The 22,182-nt window shown below is 47.2% G+C and overlaps 1 protein-coding gene across 1 annotated transcript in view; it reads right to left on the minus strand.

The window, feature by feature from the left end:
* Positions 1-22,182, minus strand: part of Slit3 (slit guidance ligand 3) — a 593,809-nt gene that overhangs the window by 542,713 nt on the left and 28,914 nt on the right. The window contains exon 2 of the mRNA XM_075941332.1: positions 1,230-1,301. Within this exon, the coding sequence (XP_075797447.1) occupies positions 1,230-1,301 (72 nt within the window). The remainder of the gene's footprint in view (positions 1-1,229; positions 1,302-22,182) is intronic.

The following is a 22,182-nucleotide window of genomic DNA, read 5'->3' on the forward strand; positions in this document are numbered from 1 at the left end:
TTCGCTCACTATGCTGCTGAAGGGAAAACTGAGATCCAAGGGGGTACAGGATTTCCCCAAAGTTGCATGAGCAATGAATCCCAAATCAAATGAGAATCTGGTGCTTCCTGTCGCAAGGACAAAATCATTCTGTTGTGCAGAGCTGTGAGTGGAAACAGGGGACTGAGGGGCTGGAGAGACGGCTCAGTAGTTCGGAGTACTTGTTGCTCTTGTAGAAGACACGGGTTCAGTTCCCAGCCCCAACAGGGAAGCTCACAACCATCTGTAACTCAAGTTCCAGAGGATCTGATGCCCTCTTCTGACCTTTGAGGACACCAGGCACACATATGGTGGACATACATGCAGGCAAGCAAAGCCTTCATGTATACAAAATGAAATAAATCTTTAAAAAATATGTGTGTTAAGAGAGGTGGAATCTGGTAGCAATGAGTTAGCCGCAACTGCCAATAAAGATGAGCCAGGCATGATTCCATGACACAAATAACATCAAAGCTGGGACCAAACTTCCCAGGCTGCACTCCTGGGCAGGAGCCACACTATGGGTAAACATCAGCAATAAGGAAGGAAGGAAAGAAAGAGAACCCAATCGCTCCGCTCTCGTTTTTCTGAGCGTCAAGCTTTTCAGTGAATAGTACATAGTCATCTCCTTATGAAACCCAAACCAAGGGCTAGGTAAAACGCTACCAATGTTCAGAAAGGAAACCTGCCATTCCTTGTATCCCTATTCCATCAATGCCTACCTCAGATTCTGCAACCTGTCTTCACAGCTGTGAATGGCCAGGCAGGATTCTGCCCTTGCCTGGCCCTCTCCATCTCTCCTCCCCTCCTCTCCATTAAGCAGGAAGATAAATAACATCTGTCCCAATTGCTCTTTTAATGCACAAGCTGGGGAAGAAATTATAATCTCTCTGGAAGGGAAGGCATGGTTAGTCAACCTGACATTGCTGTCATCCAGGAAGCAGGGCATGTTGACTTAATTCATTTATTGCCTTCTGTTTTTCCTGTCACTGGAACCCAGTGCTTCTTCTATCGATCTCGCCCAGCCAGCAGCATCCAGCCATACAATCTGATATCTGTGAACACTTGGTACAGTAATGAAGGGCTTTCTGCAGCCGAAGCATGAATTCCCGCGGCCCAGAGCTTGGGAATGTGATGTCAGGGCAGCGCACCGTTTTCACAAGCTGAAGAGCTGAAAATGAAAACTCGCTGGCACACCATTTGCTACTTACAAGACTCGGAGATTCTTCAGTCCAGCGAAGTCCATCTTGGTGATTCTGGTGATGTTATTTCTGTCCAGGTCACTGCAATGGAACAAAAACTCAGGTCAGATCTTTGCAGGTTACACTTACACTCTATTCAATGCAGACTTGGCTTAGACTGGGGGAACGCTGCCTGTCAGGGGGTAAGCAATTCCAATGATTAATGATATCCCTTGAGCATGCCCAACTAACCTGAAGGAAATTGTATGGAATAAGCCATTCATTATGTAGGTAGTGGAACCCAGTTACACTTAACTGCCTGTCTTCTGGGGTCCTTTCTTCAAGTAACAAACGAATCTCTCAGTGTCCCCAGGCCCCCCAATTTTCAGATTAATTTATGCAAGTAGAACTGAGGCCTCCTGTAAATTCCAGGGGTTCCAGGGAGGAGCAGTTGACCCAGGCCAGGCTTTTAAGTACCTTCAATCCCTTTCATTGTCTCAGGAATGCATGCATGATTCAAAGAATAACTTTCTTTCCACTGGGGTAGCAAAGCAGGTCAAAGTTCCCAGAAGCCATCTTGTATCACTAAAGGGCAGTGTTCCAGACCCAGATGACGAAAAGAGACACCCTTCATGGTGTTTTGTGAGCGTTTGGATCTGCTTATGCCTGAAGCCAGATACTTCCGTATTTTAGCCTTTTGTGAGTAGATCTATTCCACTTTATTTTCATTTTGGTTTAAATCAGCTCAGAGTTCCCAGAATCCATCTTGCCTCCACTAAAGGACAGCGTTCCAGACCAAGAAGATGAAAACAACCATTTTACATCTATCCCTTGAAATCGAAAAGAATGTTCACTGGCTTTGGTCCATAGCTAGATAGGTATAAATAGAAAACACAACCTTGTCTAATAGGCCAAACAAAACTTGTCTAGTTTCTAACTAGTTGGCAAATGCCCTGAGTTTAGTTTCTAACAGGTGCCAACACCATCGAGCCTGTGCGTAGCAGGTAGTAAAAGCTAATTCTACAGAGCAGGCAAAGGCAGCTGCCTGGATGCAACTTGGAAGCTTAGGGGCATTTGTCATGGGGGAGCTGAAAGCTCGGCCTGACAGTTCCTGGGGTAAAGGTGAGGGAGGCATCGTGGGTGGTAGGAAGCCAAGGTTAAAGGGGGGCTGAAGTTAAGAACAAACCTGTGAACAACTGGATAAACATTCTGTATTTCCTGAAGTCACCTATGAGCCCTAGATGAAAAGGGGAGGGGGGCATCGGGAACATTTTAATTTTTAATTTACTTTTGTTTGTGTTGCTTTTTGTGATAGTTTGCCTGTCTAGAACACCTGATGGTCTAATAAAGATCTGACGGCCAATAGCGAGGCAGGAGCAAGGATAGGCAGGACTGGCAGGCAGCAAGGATATAGAGAAGGAGAAATTTGGGAGCAGGGGTTCAGAGGAGTAGCCCGAGAAGGAGGAGGACATCGGGGGCCAGCCATCCAGTTACACAGTAATCCCCAGAGTAAAGGGGAGATTTATAAAAGTAAGAGAAAAGAAGCCCAGAGGCAAAAGGCAGAGGGGATAATATAAATTAAGAAAAGCAGGTAAGAAACAAGCCAAGCTAAGGCCTGATGTTTCTAAATAAGAGTAAGGCTTCGTGTGTGATTCGTGTGAGATCTAGGTGGTGAGCCCCCAAATGAGTCCAAAGAACTTACTACAGGAAGGAGACATAAAAAATATTACAGTTCTTAAGACTGGAAGCTGAAGACTGAATCCATTCATATTGTGCCCTCCTATGAGAAGAAAAGCTTTCGGGGTTTGAGCCTGTGGAGTTTCTACAAGGGTGTCTGAAATTGAGTTTATATAGTGCCACAAGTCACTCAATTACAGAATCTGCTTTGAAAAGAATGTGTGTTGCCTGACGTGGGGTGCCCTTCTGTATGCTGTAAATATGTTTTCATTACCATTGATTAATAAAGAAGCTGATTTGGTCAATAGTCAGGCAAAATACAGCCAGGTGGGAAATCCAAACAAAGATACCAAGAGAAAGAAGGCGGAGTTGGGGAGACGCCAGCAGCCACCCGGGGAAGCAAGATGTGAGGTAACAAGCCACGAGCCTTGTGGTAAAATGTAGAATAATAGAAATGGGCTGATTTAAGTTGCAAGAGCTAGTTAATAATAGGCCTGAGCTAATATGCCAAACAGTTTGTAATTAATATTAAGCCTCAGAGGGATTATTCAGGAACTGAGTGGGCAGGCAAATAGTCTCCAGTTGCAGCTGCCTGCTTCCATGGTACAAACATTAGAGCACACACACAGAGAGATTTACCAGCTATGATATCACACAGCGGTAAATCTTATGGGAGCAGTGCTATTACGTGTCTGCTGTCAGCCAAGGCATCAGGATAGTCTCCCTGGATTACCGAGAGTCACCTGTCCGACAACAGGTCTCCATGAAGACCTGTGAGTTATAGGCTTGCATTAGAGCAGTGGTTCTCAGCTTTTTAATACAAGACCTCACGTTGTGGTGACGCCCCAGCCACAAAATGATTCTGCTATTTCCTAACTATAATTTTGCTATTGTTATACATCATATTATATGTATCTGTTTTGCAGGATATCTGATAAATGACCCTCAAGGGGTTGTGACCCACAGGTCACATTAGGTCATAGGTCACTGTTGCATTAGACAAGAAGGAGAGCGGTTTCCAATTTCTGCACTTTGTGTGAGGAGTAATCGAGTCTGAGGAGGGATAACTTTGCTGATATGAGAAATTACAGTGAGATTAAGACCCAAGCATGGCCTTGGGTAACCTCACCTAGACTCCACGTCTCTTTCCTCAGTTTCCCCCTCCTAGACCAGCCATTCAAATTGTTTTTTAGTTTGTGATGGAGGACCACCCCATTTCACTTCCGCTACTTATGCAGGGTATCAGTGAGGAAAGGGCCCCAGGCACACACTGACGCCAGGATCGCCCAGCAGTGGAGAGATAGCTGGGATCCAGTAACGTCTCTAGCATGGTGAGCACTCTTCTCTGCTCCCCCCAGAGTCTGGATGGATGTGTGGGGACCTTGGGAACTGGGAAAATGACAAAGCAGTTGAGGGTTTAATTACCAGGACAGAGCGTGGCACTGCGGCAGCTCCTGCTGCCAGCTTCTGCACTGGTATTTTCAATTAATATTCATTACAGGAAGGGATGCAGTGTGCCACAGAGGCGCTGAGGACATGGTGGGGTGGGATATACTGTGAGGGTCTTCACATAGAGTCCAGGAGCTGAATTCCTTGCCCAGCCAACCTCCCGAGTGGCCCGTGACTAAGGGTCAAAATGACACACATGACCTCAAGAGCTTTTTTTTTTTTGAAGGTTAAATGAAGATGTTATACTCATAGGGCTTACCCATTGCTAAATTTGGGATTACTTTAACTAGTTGAAGTACACTCCCCTACCTACCTACATAATGCAGAGAAATTTTAGTTCACCAAAACAAACCAGGTACCTCGTTCCCATGTCTTAAGTCATTGACCAAAGGGATTACTTTGGGGTAATCTGTTTCATAACACTGAAGATGTGGAACAAAGATGTGGAAAAAGACACCTACTGAATATTTAATTCACCACTACGAGTAAAATGGATTCCCATGGCTCTCCATGGCAAAGGTGATTCTCCATGGCTGCTGCTTTGAGACCCTCAGTCCTGTCATTAGAGTCAAGGATGGCTCAAGGAAAGAAGGCATTTATGTCTTCTGGAGATGAGGCGAGAAGTGGCCCCGCGCTCATCCTTGGCGCAATAAACACTGCTTAAGCGAGGGTGTCCACCCATTCAGATGGAGTTAATGGAAGCACAGGAATCACTGCAGCCTGACTTTACTCCATTCACTGAACCCTTGCAGGCTAGTAAGCTGTCCATCAAAGCATCTTTGTGAACACAACAGACTGCATTTCCAAGATTTCCTTGAGTGTGACCATGTGACTGAGTTCATAGCACTGTACAATGGACTAAAACAATACATGCTGCCTTCAGGGCACAGCCATGAAATTCCCTACCCAATGCTTCACACCCTTTCTTGACCTATATCTTGGGCTGGATTCAGAAAATAATGGAGGACTCGCAACGTGGCACATGGTCAGAGCCCATGTCCCTGAGTGACTGCATGGGACAGAGATGCCTTCCTTGCCTCCTGATCTGTACCCATCAGATTCAGACATATTCCAGAAATAGCTTCAAAGCCACCCAAATCCAGGGACTGTTTGTCACAGCAGTCTGTCCTGTCAGGTTCAATGTCTTTAACTTTCCATCCTTTTCGGTTTACATCTTGTCTTCATAACACGTCTGAACAATAGGTATTATTGTTTCCATCAAACAGATGAATGTCTGTAGGTGAACCTCCTCAAGAGCATCTCTCTGCCGAGCCTACCCTATGCACCGAGCCCTTTGCTAATGCTCTGTGTACCTCTTGAATCTATGAGCCATTGTTTACTGTCTCACTTTTCACACAAGGAGACTTGGTCTCGTCCTCTGCTCTTTAGAAGATTTTCACCCAGAAGAAAACTACAACATGAGGTCACAGGCCAGTAAGTAAAACAGCACTAGAACCCAGACTGTCTGAATGCAGAGGCCAGGTGTGTGTGCGTGCGTGTGTGCGCGTGCGCGCACAAGGATACATGCCCACAGATGCGCCTGCGAGGGCAGAAGTCAATGTCAAGTGTCTTCCTTCGTTCTCTACCTTATTTTGTTGTTGTGGCAGAGTCTGGGGCTCAGCAATTAGTTAGACTGTCTAACCACGTCAGACATGAGCACCTAGGATCCTCTGTCTCCGCATCTGGGTCCTGGAATTGCAGACAAACACCAGGATGCCTGGATTTTTGCATGAGTGCAAGGGGGATCATGATTCAGGTCCTCACATTTGCACAGCAAAGCCCTTTACCCAGTGATCCAGCTTCCCAACCCTATAAAAATGACCTTACAAGCCAGGTCATCTTTAGCCATTGAATCCTGTTGCCCATCTATCACGAGTCTAAGTATTTTGGCATTGTGTAAAGTTATCTACTAGATGGGTGGGGAGGGACAGAAAGTACAAAAACAAATAGAATGAGAGAACACAGTTTCTCATCTCTTTGCTTTGATGGAAACAAAGGAATACTCCTGTTGGCTTGATTGCCCCCAGTTCCAGCTAAAATCGTACACTTTCTGTCCTATCTCCCACTGAGGCTGGACAGTAGCAACACTGAGCCCCTCTGCAAGCCCAAGGATGCTCTTTAATCTTTGCCCATGACTGGTATCTCCCATGCTGCCTCTGTAAACAGCCGTCACCATAGCAATCTCCTGCATTGGTTTCCCCATCCCAACAAATGAATCATAAACCACGGTTGAGGTTTGAGTTCTGTGGTATTTTCACATCTGTTTGACACCTTGGGTGGAGTGGGGAGGAAGAATAATTCAGAGCAACACTGGAAAAAAAAATGAAACAAAAATAACACGGTCTGGGCCAGGCTCTTGTCTCTGTCTTGGCACATGCACACACGGACCCCTTTCCTCCCTCACTCTGCAGCATTCCTACAGATCTTTCTCTGAGTCATAGCGCATCTGGGAAGGGGAAGTATAAAGATCCACCCCCAGTGAAACAGAACAGAGTGGAGAAAAAGAGACATCCGAGGAAAAGCCAGAGGCTGTGAGTTTGAATCCCAGCTTCCTCACTACCGAGCTGGGTGGCGTTAGCAAAGACACAACTTCACTCAGACCCAGATAGGACAACTGGTGCTAGGACACTCCTAAGATGGGACCCCAAATGTCAGCTCTACGGGGTTACCTGGAGGCTTAAGCAGAAAGCATGTGACGAGTGGTCTTGGGAGAACCCGTGGAACAGATGAGCAACTGGTAGGGAGAGGATGGTGGCGTATGCTGGGATGCAGTTGAGAGACGTTTGTCTGGGATGGAGAAGAACACAAATGGCCCCCACCTCACTGGGGTTCAGATTACAGTTTCCCCACTGGGTGATTGTACTTGGACAATTAGATCACCAATTTTAACAAAACAGATGAGATGCTCAACAGATTGTTGTAAAACTGATCCTGGGTTAGATGATCTTGCCGACTTTGGGCTTGTGTAAATACCTGCGCATGTCGAAAGCAGACTGGTTAAGCTAAACCGTCCAGAGGGCAGGGGAGGTACACTATGTCTGACCTTTGGTACAGTGAGATATAACTCACATCACCGTAGTCAGAAGCAACTCCACACAGAGAACATACCACATACAGAGACTAGACTCTTATATCTGCCTGCTCCTTGCACAGCTCTACAAAGAGCCACCTTCTGCACTGCAGACCGGAAGACAGAGTCTCAATCTGGGAACTGCACATAACAAAGAAGCTGCACAGGCTACACAGGCCAAGGATGGAAGTTAGGTCATATTGGGATGAATTCTACAGGGTACTGTGAATAGCGAAGGCTGGGCAGTCCTGTCAGCTTTCAGATCTACTGAGGAAGGATATATTTGGGGATCTATAACCAAGCTGGCTTTTAAAAATCTAGAATGTAGCTTGGTCCTTGTTCTCAGCACTTTGGAGCTGAAATAAACTAAGTCTTGAGATACTTGGAAAATACGCAAAACAAAATGTTGGGAGTCTACATTCCACAGTGAGTGGGGCAGAGAAAGAGCAGAGATCAACTAAATCATAAGATACTTGGAAAATATGCAAAATGAAATGTCGGGAGATGGTTCTACATTCCACGGTGAATGGGCAGATAAAGAGAGGTGTCGAGAGCAACAACGCTTAAGCGGAAACTCAGAGAAAACCTTTTAGAATAGAGGGTAAGGGAGGACAGGACGGGAAGGACCGGGTGACAGCAAGGACAGGGGTAGGAATTACAAAGGAAGGAAGGATTACAGCCAGCCAGGAAGCTCTTGAAGTCTTCACACGTTGTAGCAATACACCACAAAGTCTGACAGCATGGATTTGGGACTCCTGTCCAGAAACTGAATAAAAGGGGCCAGGATCAAAGGTGCATCACAGACCCCATTTGGAACCAAGGCAAAAGGGGGCAAAGGGCCTTGGCCTTAGTGTCAGTCACCTAATCCACCCTTCCATCCAGGGAGAAGACCCAATTGTTCACACTGGGCTGTCTTGGGAGCTCTCCCATCTTCCAGTAAGGTGGGTGGAGGTGGGAAGCAGCGGCAGAAGGGGGACAAGGAAGCCATTCTCCTGAAGCTTTCCCCAGGAGCTCAGCCAGGTCAGCACACTTTTCTGCCAAGGGTCACAGCTCCTTCTAGGGACTATGCCCATGCCAGCCTCGCAAACACTTAGCTTTCTCTCCCCTCTTCTGCCTTAGAGATGGAAAACCCTCCACACTTTTATGTCCCGGGTTCCACAGTACCTCTGTGGTTCCCTAAGCTACACCTATACCCTGAAATTGTTCACGTGTAACTGTATCCTCCAGGGCTGTCTCTCAGCTGAGTTTTCTGTCTGGTTTCTGTTTCTTCCTGATATATCATTCACGCACTCACTCGTTCATGTACTCATTCAACAAACAGGTCTTCCCCGCAAACTGCTGGGCTATAACATGTGCTAGGAAATAAGAGTGATATGGCCCTTGGCCTTAAAGAGAGCAGTTCACGGGGAACAATTAAAAGAGCAGTTTCCATAAAGTGTGGATGCCACAAATTCATACGCTTATCTTAGAAGGGCCAGACAACAAATGCCTATTGTTTTTTTCTTGCCTGTCATGTTTTCTTTCTTTCTCTTTCGTTTTCTCTCTCTCTCTCCCTCTCTCCCTCTCTGTATGTGTGTCTTTTTTATTCATATAGGTACTTTGACTGCATACATGTCTATGTACCACATGCACGCCTGGTGAGGGCTGAGGCCGGAAGAGTGTGTCGGACGCCCTTGGATTGGAGTTACAGATGGTTGTGAGACACCGCCTGGGTGCTGAGAATCAAACCCTGCCCTCTGCTATAGCAGCCAGTATTTTTAACTGCTGAGCCATCTCTCCAGGCTCTGTTCTGCAGTGCGAAAACTGCCACAGACTTAAACGAATAAGTAGAGGGCAAGTTGTACCTGTATGCAAATAAAACTTTATTAGGAAAAAGTGGTCAAAGAGGCTTAGATGAGCCGGGCAGTGGTGGCACACACCTTTAATTCCAGAACTTGGGAGGCGGATCTCAGTGAGTTCAAGACCAGCCTAATCTACAAAGTGAATTCCCGAACAGCCAGGACAGAGAAACTCTGTCTGGGGAAGGAGGGGTAAAGAAGGAAAAAGAAAAAAAGAGGCTAAGTTGTCTCTGGGACCATAGCTCACAGACCCCTGTTCTCTCCTATGCCAGGGGCATAAACAAACCCTATAAGGGAGTATGGTTGGAGGGTGGTGGCCCTGTAGGTAGAGGGGAGGATTCCAGGGAAAGGTGGCATTTTAACTGAGACCTCAAAAATGAGCTGGGCACAGTGGGGTTGGCATGGGAATATGTAGGAGAGGATAAAAGGATTTGGAAAGAAGAAATAGCAAATATAAAAGCCCAGAGGCACTGCCTCAGGGTAAAAGCAAGCAGACATTTTTTTGACTCGTCAAGCAGGAGGCAAAAGAGAGCATATGCCCCCGCAACTTCTTCCTTCCTTCCTCCATCCTTCCCGCCCCTGACTCCCATCTCCCTTTACCGCCGCCTGGCCTCCTCCCTTCATCCATCCCTATGACCAGTCTTTACTAATCACCGCTCTGGGCCTGGCACTCCATTGTGGCTAAGGCTAGAAGACTAAACAACAAATCCCCTTTAAAGGAATTTGAGTGAGTGTGGAAGACAGATCCGAAGCTGGTGGCTAAGGACACCCCCTTCCCTTTTCCTTCAGGTGGGCAGGACCTTGGGCTTGCTTCCAAGCAGCTAATACAGAAAAGGCGAAAAGGATGCTCTTTTGATGTATTTTATGCCGCTTTGTGCTCATCTTGCTCAGGGCCTCTTTTCGGCTGTGATGAAGCACATGGCCATGTCCGCATGGCAAGAACTCAGGTCAGCTTCGACATTACGCAGCGGGGTATGGGAACTGACAATGGCAAAAACAACCTGAAGCCTTCGGTCTGACAGACCTCAAAGGATGCCATTCTCCACCAATGAGCCCACGGAAATGGAAAGAGTCCACAGCCTCGAGCAGCATCGTGACTAAAGCCCTGTCAGACGCGGAGGCAGAGAGGCCCAGGTGTCTCTGAGGTGCCTACTGGTACTATTTGAAGCGGCCACCTTTGTGGTAAGATTGCCTGGCAGCAAGAGGAGGCAAATGCCATCGAAGACCATACACAAACAACGTAAACAAACAACAGGACCAGATTATGATAGGTAGGTAACCAGACAATAGCTCTAGAGATGGCATGGAGAATAAAGGTGGGGGTGCAAGGAAGTGGGGGCTCTGCCTTGTCTGGGGCAGGTGTGGGAACCTCTCTTGCATAGCGATATTATGTCTGAGACAGAGGGAAGGGAGTCAGCTGAGGGGAGGAGGTGCTGAAGGGAGAAGGTTCTAGGTAGAAGAATATAAACAAACAGACCCAGAGGGATGATAGGAGCAGAAAGAGCCGGATAGAACAAAAGAGCAGACAGCATCCCATGGGCTGACTTAGGCCTTGCACTATTAGGACCACAAAAGGGGTCAGCAGGAAAGAGACTGAGACAGCAGCCATAAGCCATCTTCCCCCAGAGGAATTCTGTCCCATACAACACAATTAACTTCCCACAGATGTGTACTTAGTGTCCCAGCACAACAGCACTTCATCCGTGTCCACAGCATACCTCGCTGGACTCTTCCTTCCTCTGGCCTGCAGACACTTACTGGAAACCCACGAGACCCCGCCACCATGCTAGGCACTCTGCTTGCACATACGTTTCTGTCCGGTCTCGAAAGCTTCCGTGTCTGCTCACCACCCCAACATCATGGCTATGTTATGGGTAGAATTAAATACCCACAAGTCTATGTTGAAGCCCTGCACCCCGCTAATGTGAATGCGGTCATATTTGAAAAAGACTCTTTGTAGATGCAATCAGGTTCAAGCAAGTTCATCGGGATGGGCTCTAAGCCAGTGTGATTACTGTCCTTAAAAGATGAAGGAGATGATGACGGAGCAGAGACACAGGAATGACGCCACGTGAAGGAGAGCCAAGCAGCCACCAGACACGAAGCACCAAGGACTGTCAACCCTGCCTGAAGCCAGGAGGAGGGAGGGAGGGAGGGAGGGGAAGAGAGAAAAACAGAGAGAGAGAGAGAGAGAGAGAGAGAGAGAGAGAGAGAGAGAGAGACTGATTCACTCAAGTATGGCCCGCCAGCACCCCTATTTCCAATTTCTCCTTTCCACAAACTGAAAGCAGAAATGTCTGTGATTTTTAGGCACCCAGGTGTTTGCTACAAAAGCCCCATAAAACCGATGCTCCCAATTTTCAGGCACCCCTAAGCCCCCAAGTCTTCCCCTCTGAACTGGATGGCCCAGCCTCTGCGCAGCTCATTTGGGTCTTTCTTCACATTTCATTCTTGTCTCCCACCTCATGGGCTGCGGCCTGCTTCCTGTGCGCCTGACTCGGCTCCCGCAGGACCAAAGGGGATACTCCCCACACTTCGTCCTGGACACCTTGGATGAAGTAAGGCCCCTTGGGGACAATGAAAGAAATGTATACTGGACTTGTCATCTCACAGGCATGAGACAGGATATTTTGGTGGTGGTGATTTAAAAAAAATTCATAGTTTGCTTCTTAGTATTTTGATGTTTTCTGTGGTGATTATGAATTACATATGTGGAATGGTGGATCACTGTCTTCAAGATTAATGCTCAGAAAAGAGTAAATTAGTCGTCTTAAGAAGGCCTTGAGGAAGATAACTTGGGCCTCACGCTTATTCCCTGTGCCATATTGTGCCCTACAGACATGGTCACAGGCAACTCTGATAGAGCCAACTTCCCATGCCTGTCCAGAAACTTATCAACAAAAGAAATTCACCTGACCTAAGACCCTACCTAGCCCTTGCTAAAGTAAAATGTAGACAGAAGCCTTTCAAGGTGCACATTGGGCCATCCGCCCAAGACATGTGACGAGCGCAATTGCCGTTCTCGGGAGCTAGTCAGATTGTCCTGCACCCGTGTGTGTCCTTCTGTCTTTGTTTCGTCTGTCAGCCGCTTGCCTGGCCTGATGGCAAAGAAGAGCCAGCCTGTGTTCCCGAACCATCCGACTCCCATCCTACCAGGTCCCAGGCGTCTGTGTTTCCCCGCGGAGGCCTCACAGGGCTCCCTCACACTCTGCTCCCCTGACACCCACCAGGAGGCATTGTTCAAGTGTTCTCTGAATTCTGCACTTCATTCTCAACCCTTACATAACCCAACCCAAGTTTAAAAACACACACACGCATACAGGAAAGAAGAAATGGCTGAATTTGATTAAAAAAAAAAACTGGCTTCACACTACCACAGTTGTTGGGGAACTGAGCCTCCCTGGGCTACATCTCTGACTTGGCAGCTCCCTAGAATATCTAATTTTACACCTGCAAACGCCTGCAGCCAACCCTGTGCACACAGCTCCCTGCAGGAGGAAGAACCAGCGAAACAGAAGGGGTAACCTGGGCGTCTGGCTGGGGTCGCGGGGAGGCTCTACAAGGCGGTGGGGCAGGCAAGAGCTCTCTCGGCTCTCCTTCCCTTCAGCAGGAGTACCCCTGCTTTTTTTAGCTTCATGCTCTAGGGCAGAAAAATGTGAGGATACAGCCGTCACTGGGATGAGGGACAGAAGTAGAAGTTGCAGGCTTTAGCCCCGGAGGGAATCCTGACCTACAGACCTGTTTTGTCTAAATCTCCTTGTGATCTTCACATGTATAAATTAACTCTCAATTTTCAACATTTTGGACAATTCTAGAATTGCCTGGTCTGTCTTCCTCTACCACCCTTCCAAAATTAGATGACCAGATAACTCTGGACCTTTGTGGCAATAATAATAATAAGTTAATAATAAGGGACACACTGAGAAGGGTGACCAACCCTTGACATACACCAGCTGTCCTGTTTGCTTACTGGTGCTGTGACGAGACACCGTGACAAAATCCACTGGAGGGGTTGTTGTTTGGCTTCTACTTCCAGACAGGAGTCCAGTGTTGCAGAGGGTGAGGGCAGGAACCACAGAGGAAAACTATTGACTAGCTTGTTCAGCTACTTCCCTCTACAGCCCAGGCCCATTTGCCTAGGGATGACGATACCATCCTCCATGGAGATGAACCATCCTCCATCTATCAGCAGGGAAGAAAATGCCCCACGGACATGCTCTCAGGCGAATCTGATGGAGACAATTTCCCAACTGAGATTCCCTCTTCCCAGGTGACTCAAGCAGGGCCAAACTGTCAGAAACCAAGAGTTCTTCTGCCCACCTCAGGAACTTTCCTTGCCTGGGTTATACACTCGGTTTTTACGGTCATGCGAGAGCCTGACCTCCCACAAAAAGGCCCTGGCATGGCGATCTCACCAAATGGTGATGCGGCTTCAGGCAAATTACTTAGACTACTCATGCAGAAACTTCTGTTGTTTAATAATCTTTTTTTTTAAAGTTTGATGGGGGGACACGCGCAAGTCAGAGGACAACTTGTGGGACCTCTCCAGGCACACCATGAGAAAGGCAGAAGTCACGTGATGATAAGACCGTCCTTGTCGCCTCATTAACACCGAGGAGACACCTCATCTGACCTGCAGCCCTGATGTCACCCTCCCTGATCCATCCCAGGCACAGCCTGTAGAAAGAGTTCTTCTCTGTGACAAATCCAGGGCATTCTGGATGTTTCTATCTCAGAAAAGCAATCTTTCCCGAAGCAGACTAAGGCAATTTACTCTTTTCTGAGCATTCTTCTTGGGGGTGCTGATGACCCCCAGTGCAAATTGTTCACTTGGTATGTCCTGTTTTGGTTATGGCAAGAAGTCTCAGGCCCTCATAAAGTCTCCCCAGCAGGTCTTTTCTCAAAACCTATCTCCACACTGCTTGTGGGAGCTTGGGACAAAATGATTCTTCAAATGATGGGAAGCAGCAACTCCAAACCCCAGAAGGTTTGGGAAACCGGAAAAAAAAACCCTAAAGGGAGAATGCTACGGCAGACACTGCTGTAAGTTCCCCTAACTGCTGCATTCCCCCCTCAGCAATTCCCAAGAAGAAACTTCCCATGCCCTTTGCATCTAAGTGGGACCACCTGACCGATTAAAGAAATCGGAATGGAAGCAATATATGCCACTTCCAGGCAAGGTCATAAAACACCCTGAATGGCATTACCATGTCTTCCCCTTTAACATGCAGAGACCACGTGTAAAAACAGCGGTTTCCCAAGATGGAAGGAGCCCGGGACCCTGAGTGACTGTTGGAATATGAGCCACACCCCCGTACATGCCTAGACCAAGTGTACTACACTCTGGTAATAGGTGCAGCAGTATAGTTTCCCGTTCTGCTATCGATACATCTGGAATTATTTGTTCCTGCAGCACAGCTTATCCTATGCTGACTGATATACCGGGAAGGACACCAACAGTGCAAAGGCAGGCTGAAACTTAGGTATCCAGGATCTTTCTTCCTCTCTAGCTCATGACATGAATTTGGAAAAGTTTCTCCCCTTATTTAAAAAGAAAAAGAAAAAAAGACCAACTGATTGAGCCACTAAAGTCACAACAATTATTGGCTTTGGACTCCGCTATTTTCTTAAATAAGATTTTATCTTTGAAAGGTTATATAACCCCAGCCAATAGAGGTACAAGTGCTGCAGGCAGCTACATGGGAACCTAGGTAAATTTCTGCTAAATGGGTAATTATTATGGAAGCGACAGTGTGTACTGACTTTCCAGCGTATGAAGTCAACGAGGTGCTCCCATTCTATGAATGGCGGTGCCGGGAGCTTAAAGCACTTGTCTAGGGTCACGAGCTGGCAAGTAACATAGCAGCATTTACGCCCAGGTGGTCAGAGTACCAGATGCCTAACAACAAAGCAACTGAAGCATGACACACAAATGAAAAAAAATAGTAATACCCTATCATTTTAGCTAAACTGATAAACTTCACCTTCCTGGGATAAGGACCATACTTTGGTTATATCTCAATTCTCAGGGTTCAGCACAACATCTGGCACCTAAAAGTCATAAAGAACAAACAAACATCAAAAGTGGTGGAGTCACTTGAACTAGAGCTCTTAAATGAACTATTTTTTAAGGCTTTAAAGATTTATTTTTATTTATGTATATGTGGAAGAAAGTGAAAGCCACATGTCTGCAGGTGTCCAAGGGTTCAGAAGAGGGTGCCAGATGCCCTGGACCTGGAGTTATAGGTGGTTATGGGTCACCCAACATGGGTGCTGAGAACTGAATTGAGGTCCCCTTGGAAGAGCAGCAACTGCTCTTAGCTGCTAAGCCATCTCTCCCAGCCCTGATATCAAGCGTTTTAATTGAGTTATACTTGAAGATATCTTAAAATGTAGTGTGTTCATTATCCAAGTTGAATACTTTTGTAAGTCAGTGAGAATGCCACTAATATTTACGAGTTAGATGCGTAAATATTGGGACTGTCTAAGGCAAGTCACTAAAATCAGTCTCCTAGCTAGAGCCACAAATACTCTTGGTAGCATGAGTGTCAAAGGTGTCACATGGAGCATAGCTGCTCAGTATGTCTTTGTTCTTTTGTTGTGACTGTTTGATTTTTGAGACAGGGTTCTTTTATGTCAACCATATGGTCTCTAAATGCACCATGTAGTTCAGGCTGGTCTCAAACTTGTGATGATCTTCCTGCCTCAGCCTCCCTAATGCTGGAATTACAAGTGTGCACCACCATTCATTCCACTTGCGTCTCTGACCATTTCCAAGTCCGCAGCTCTTTGTGGGGCATGCTATGGTTGTACTTCTGAATGGGGCAAACCTCCAAGTCTAACCAGGAACACAGCACACGTGTTATAAACTAACTTACAGCATGGTTGCACTGATCACTTTAAGAAAAGAAGATGGATCAGCCCAAGGAATGCAATGATTGCTGCAAGAATATAAACATGGGTTGCACTGGAACTGGCTACATGCTTTGTATAAACACTAATAAAGTGAGTTCAGGCTGAGCTGTGACTTTAAAGGAAATTCTTCCCCATAAACATGTCCTGCCATGCCCTAATAACTCTTTAATTTGATGCACATTTGGGAAGGATGATGCTAAGTAATCACAGAATAATGTTAAGGTCTGTTGCGAAGGGGGCGGGGTGAAGTGATGCAACTTGGAGCTAACACTATCCACCAGAAGGCTGGCTTCTCTTCTCCTTTCACACATGGAGGGAATCTGCCAAGTGACACGCAGGAAACCAGAGGCAGGTCTCTGCAGGTTCGGCACAGGGTGTCGTCGGATGGCATCATGTGAATCTCCTGGCTGGCCCATTTCCAGTCAGTCTTCTCTATCTGGGGAAGGGATGGGTGGCTTCCATTGGCACACGGGTCTCTCAACTTTGTAGAACAGAGTTCTTGCTTTTTTATGACACCCAAAGCTTCTTGAGAAAAGAGAATGCTTGCCACTTACTGAGGCATCCACAAGCCAGACGCTGCTCTGAACCCCTGTAAGATGGCATGGTGGCATGGAGTCAGGAATAAGTAGATAGGTGCGTAGCTTAGAGGCGTAGATCCCATCTTATAACATGCTAATCATGTGGTTTTGGAAAACCATCCTTGTTGTATGCAGAATGGCTTAGTAGCCCTTACTGATCTTCAGAGGTCTTGTTAGAAAACCAAATGAGATCATGTGGGGGGAACAAAGGATTTAATAAATTTTAAAAGGCTTGAACAAATTAGGAACCACTACTGAAGAGAAAGTGCAAAAATGATGGCTAATGACAAGTTTTCTGTGTACTGTTTTCACAATATATCAAGTTCTGTTCATTTCCTTTAAGTCCTCCTAGCAACCCCATAATAATCTTATCATTATTCTGCCATTTTGTAAGCAAGTGAGGTCCAGAGAGGTTAAGTAGTGTGCCCCAGTTCAGACACAGTCAGAAGCCCTGCCCAAAGGGCAATGGTTCTAATGGGCAGAGCTGGATGTCTAAGCTCCTGTTTTCCGCTACTAAGTTCTCAAGAAACTAAAGACATCGGTTTATTAGCCTGCGAGCAATGTGGACAAGGGCTGCCTGGAGTCTCTCCCAGGTCTCCAGCAACCCGTGCAGGACTAGAAAGGTAATCAGGTGATGGCCGTTCGTTCCCCTCCCTAACCACCTGTTCGCAGGCTAACTCTGGCCATTTGTGTAGGACCACCCCGAGCTGTGATGACACTTCTCCAAGTTCACAGGCCCCATCCCTCAATCCTCCTTGGCTCTCCACCTTCTGCAAGGTAAAGGGCCTCAGTCCAATACCCCAACTGTCTAGAAACACAACCCAAATGGCTCATCCGACAGGCAGGTCCTCTGCAGCCACAAGGGTCATCCCGGACACCAAGCCTTTGCCCAGGCTAGCCTCCCATCTGCAGGGCCCTCTTCTCTAGATCACAATGAATTGAAGATGTCAGGAAGCCTGGCTGAGGAAAGGTGACCCCTTTCAGTAGACCGAAGAGCTACAAAGGAAGAGAATGTCTCTACAGTGAGACACTGGGTCTGGGGCAGGCCCACCAACTCTGCTGGAGGCGGGAGTCACTCCTTGCCATCTGGCACTGATAAAATGCCAACGGACAGGAACAAGACAGGGAGGGAGAAGGGCCTGTCTGATTGTCCAACCCATCCTTCTTGTCCAGACTCAGGGAAGGCCAGTCTCCTCTCATCAGCCATGAAACCATATCTTGCTTATTATGACAATCTGAAAAAGCTCCCTGATTATTCCTTGGGGAATCCAATTTGTTTCCTTTGTAAAGAGGAAACAATTCTCTTCTCGGTTTGGGAGGTGGGGACATTCCATTTATCTTGAGAGGGAAGAAATCTGTTTCCCATTATGAATCACGTTCTATTCATAGGTCTATTTGTGAAGAATAAATCTCTACAATTCACGTGGAGAAAAAAAAACCCGTCTCTCCTTACCCTCCTACACACACCCATGAGGGCTAAGCAAAGAGGCTCCCACCTGCCCCTTCTCCAGACTTTGCGCCAGGGCTGGCTTTTCATCCTTTGCTCTGAGAAGGGAAATGTTTACTCATCCCCTAGAAATCAGCAGTATTCCCAAGTCATCCTGAGTAGGTGATAAAGCCTACCTCGAGTAATTCATTCAGCGTAAGCAGAAATGACAATAAATTCCAAACCCCAAGTGCCTGTGTTCTGGGACAGGGGTCAGCAAGCTGCAGGCCACAAGCCAAATTAAGTCCACTGTTTATTCTATGGCCTGGGAGCTAAGAATAGATTTTATGTTTTTCAACTGGTTAGGGAAAAAAATTAAAAGTATACTATTTCATGACACATAAAATTACATGAAATTCAAATTTCGATAGCCATAAATACAATTTTCTTGGAACACAGCCCACAATCACCCACTTACATAGTGCTTATGGCTGGGTTTGCTCTACGTGGACAGAACTGAGTCTTGTCATCCCACCAAGGCTATATGATCCCCAGAAACTAAATAATTACTTGCAGCTTTAGTAGAAAATGTTTGCTGACCCTTGATCTAGAAGCCACTATACTCCAGCAAGGTCAAAAATCAAGAAAATGGCAGACAGCACGGGTGACAAGGATAAACCTCACCACAATGGCTCTGGGGGAAAAGCAAGTGGCTGGCCATGTGGGTGCCACCATCAGGCTGAAGCTCACTCAGTCCTGGATGGACAGAAGTACTGCATAGTTTGGGGGGCATTCCTGCAAAGTTTTGTGTCTTCACTTTCTGTCGTACCTCTAACATGGGTACCTTCCTTGCTCCTTTTCTTGGGTTGAGAATTAAGTTTATACACACCAAGAGGTTAAAACAGGCCTTGCTCCAATATGTTCACTAGCTCTTTACTCTGGTTGCTGCTTTCACAACTCCAGGGGGCGCTATTCAACAGTAAACACGGGAAATGGTACCCGAGAGGGAGCATGTAATTGAAAGGTAATCCAAGAGATCATAATCATGGTGGTGCTGATAATAACTAATATTATAATGGTCAGGGACTTGAAGAGAGAGCACATAAGTAGGCTTTCCAAATGGAGGGGACAGGCCCTGCGTAATTTTACCACCACACTGTTCTCCTCATATTATAAAAGAGACTCAAGAGGCAACCTCAAATGAGCTAAGGGACCTCCAACTCAGGCACCCAATCCCTCCCCATGCCTTGCCCACAGCTCGTGACCTTGGCTCCTGAGATAGGCCCCCAGCACCCAATCCTACACCTTGCTCTTGGTCCCCACAAGATTCTCAGGCTGTGGGCTATTTTAAGGTCAAATTAAAGACTCCTCTGCCTTGGAGGGCTGCAATTTCAGGCTGTGGTTTGTTGACTCTGACGTGGCTTGGGGCCCGGTGCCGGTGCATGGGGCACCGCATGGGATCAAATTGTTTAAGCAAGAAGGCAACTTCCACCGCAACGCTCTCTCAACGGAAAACATAAGCCAGGGGTACAGAGATGGACAAATAAAACAGTGGGAGAGCCCTATATTCTGGAGATGGGAGCTAAAAATAGCAGCACATCAGAACCGAGAGAGCCCTAGAAGTTATGTAGGACTTCAAACCTCAGAGGAAAGGACTAGGCAATGTCACTGCCTAAGCCCAAGTCTGCTGCTTCCTCTTTTGCTTCTTAGAGGAAGAACCCTTGGGCTGACTCCGGTCTCTGATCCTAGAACCCATCTCATAGACCCTCTCGTTACAGACATAGTCCAACTGGCTGGGGCCACTGACAAGGTCTGCAGATCCCCTTCCCTGTGGGGAGAAGTGGGCCCGACTAGAGATGGGCAATGCAGTGCAGGGCAGAATGGGAAGGAGACCAGAAGAACCAGGCAGGTGCAGGACAGAGGCCAACTTAGCTCTAGGTGTTGTGTCAAGGGTCCTCGAGATCCCGTTCCATCAATTCTCTAGGACCCTCAATTCTCCGCTTCTTTAGAGGGCATACTTATAGGGCAGAGTCCCTGTAGTCTCTTCCCGTCCCCATTCACATCCTGATGATCCCTCTACCCTGACCCAATACCCTGGGTTAATTCGCAGCTGCGAATGCACTGCCCACAGAGGCCAGAAGTGGGTTTCACACTGGCTGCTCACCATCATGTCCCACCACATGGATTGCTGTTGTTATTTAGTCGGTAAAAAGAGCTTTTTAAAATACCCTTGTGGTCCACTTTCTATTATTAAAGCAAAACACTTTGTATTTAAATCTGAGGTTGAGGAGGGACCCCATCTGTCCAGTCCTGGTGGAGGGCTTTATGCAGAAGGCACCACGGAGGGAACACCATGCACGAGAGATCAAATGGCCAGCCAGCCAGCTGAGAGCCCAAGGTCAGGGGGCTCCTTCAGAACAACCCTAGCTAGAATCAGATGAGAATGACCTTAATCTTTGCGAGGACGGTGCCCTCATGACCTAATCACCATGCCCTGGGCCTTACCTCTTAAATCTCACCAATCCTGTACCACCACCATGGGGGCCAACCCTATAGCACATGAAACCCTCGGGCGTGTGCCACAGCGCCCGACTGAACATGTGAAACCAGACTCACTGTACACAAATGGCTTCCTATGACTTTGCAGACACCCAAGTTACTCACCTATATCACCTGTCTGGCCCAGGTGTGTAACTGAATTTCAGACTGTACAGTGCTTTCCCACCTACCAAAAGAAGCCAAGTGTAAGAGTTATCTCCTGCTCTGGTATCTGGCATAGCTCCTTGCCATGTGCTATGCTCCAACAACGGCGGTGATCTGAAAGTATTGCTGTAATCATGGGTCTCACTCTCAGCTTGAAAAGGCACAGAAGAGACTAGGGTCCAGGGAGAATGGGAGCTGCTCCCTCAGTCATACCACTAGGACAGTCGATCCTACTGGCTAATGAAGCAGAGTCCCAGACATGGATGTGGCCTCGGCGAGCCAAACCCTGGCTCCCATAAATCGAGAGCAGCTGGCACTTCTGAATACCCAGGCCCCCTGGGTGCTGGGCTGAGTGCACATGGGTAAGCACCAGCCCGTGCCCCCTTTTTCTTCTTGCCATGCTTAATTACACCAGGATTGTGCTGAGTCAAAAAACCTGCTGGAATGGAGGCCCTGGCATGACCTTTCTCATTACTCTCAGCCATCTTGTGGGCTCACATAGCCGGGTGTGTTTCCACCAGGAAACCCAAGAATAAGCTCGGCACCAAGGCACCTGATGCCAAATGCTAAGCCCCACACCTCGGCCCCTGGCAGAATGACCCTTTCTGAACCAAGAGAGAACAAAGGGGCCTTGCAACGGCCATACCACCTGCATTCATCCCCTATTCACACACCAGCCTAGGGGGGAAAAAAAGAGCCCCCTCATCATGGAATGTGGCAGCCCAAAGACGGCCACAGGAGATGGTGGCTGGCATCCTTGCTGCTCTCAGGTGGTTATGTGACTTTGCCAGGTTTCTACCTGGGACCTGACTTGCGGTCCTAACATCCTTATTTTAGAGTATGAGAAATGGACTACTCAAGAGGAAGACACAGTGCCCCATTTCTCTAATGTATGCTCACGCCCATACACACAACATGCACAGCCTTCTGTAAACGTCCAAGGAAAAATCAGGAAGCCAATTACTCAGGGAGGTCCCCAACCTTGGCTGCACACTAAATCACCCAAGGGGGCATTAGAAGTCTTACTGCTTCAGCCACACTTTAGACTCACCAAAGCAGACTCTGGGGGTTGATGCAAATGGGGTACCATCATGTCATGTTAAAGGCCCCATGTGATTTCAATGTATGGACAGGGTTGAGAGTAGTTGCTGGAAAATTCCATCTACCAACTTTAGTTCAGAAACTGGAATCAGAATAGAGATAGCAAGTAAATATCCAGGCTGTTGACCACAAGCTACAATAACACCAGGAGTTCAACAAACACATCTGAACACCAACTATGGCACTGGCACTCCTGTAAGAATCTGGAAACCATCTCAAGACCTAA

This window comes from Microtus pennsylvanicus, chromosome 11 (assembly GCF_037038515.1).
Source record: "Microtus pennsylvanicus isolate mMicPen1 chromosome 11, mMicPen1.hap1, whole genome shotgun sequence".
Classification (NCBI taxonomy): Eukaryota; Metazoa; Chordata; class Mammalia; order Rodentia; family Cricetidae; genus Microtus; species Microtus pennsylvanicus.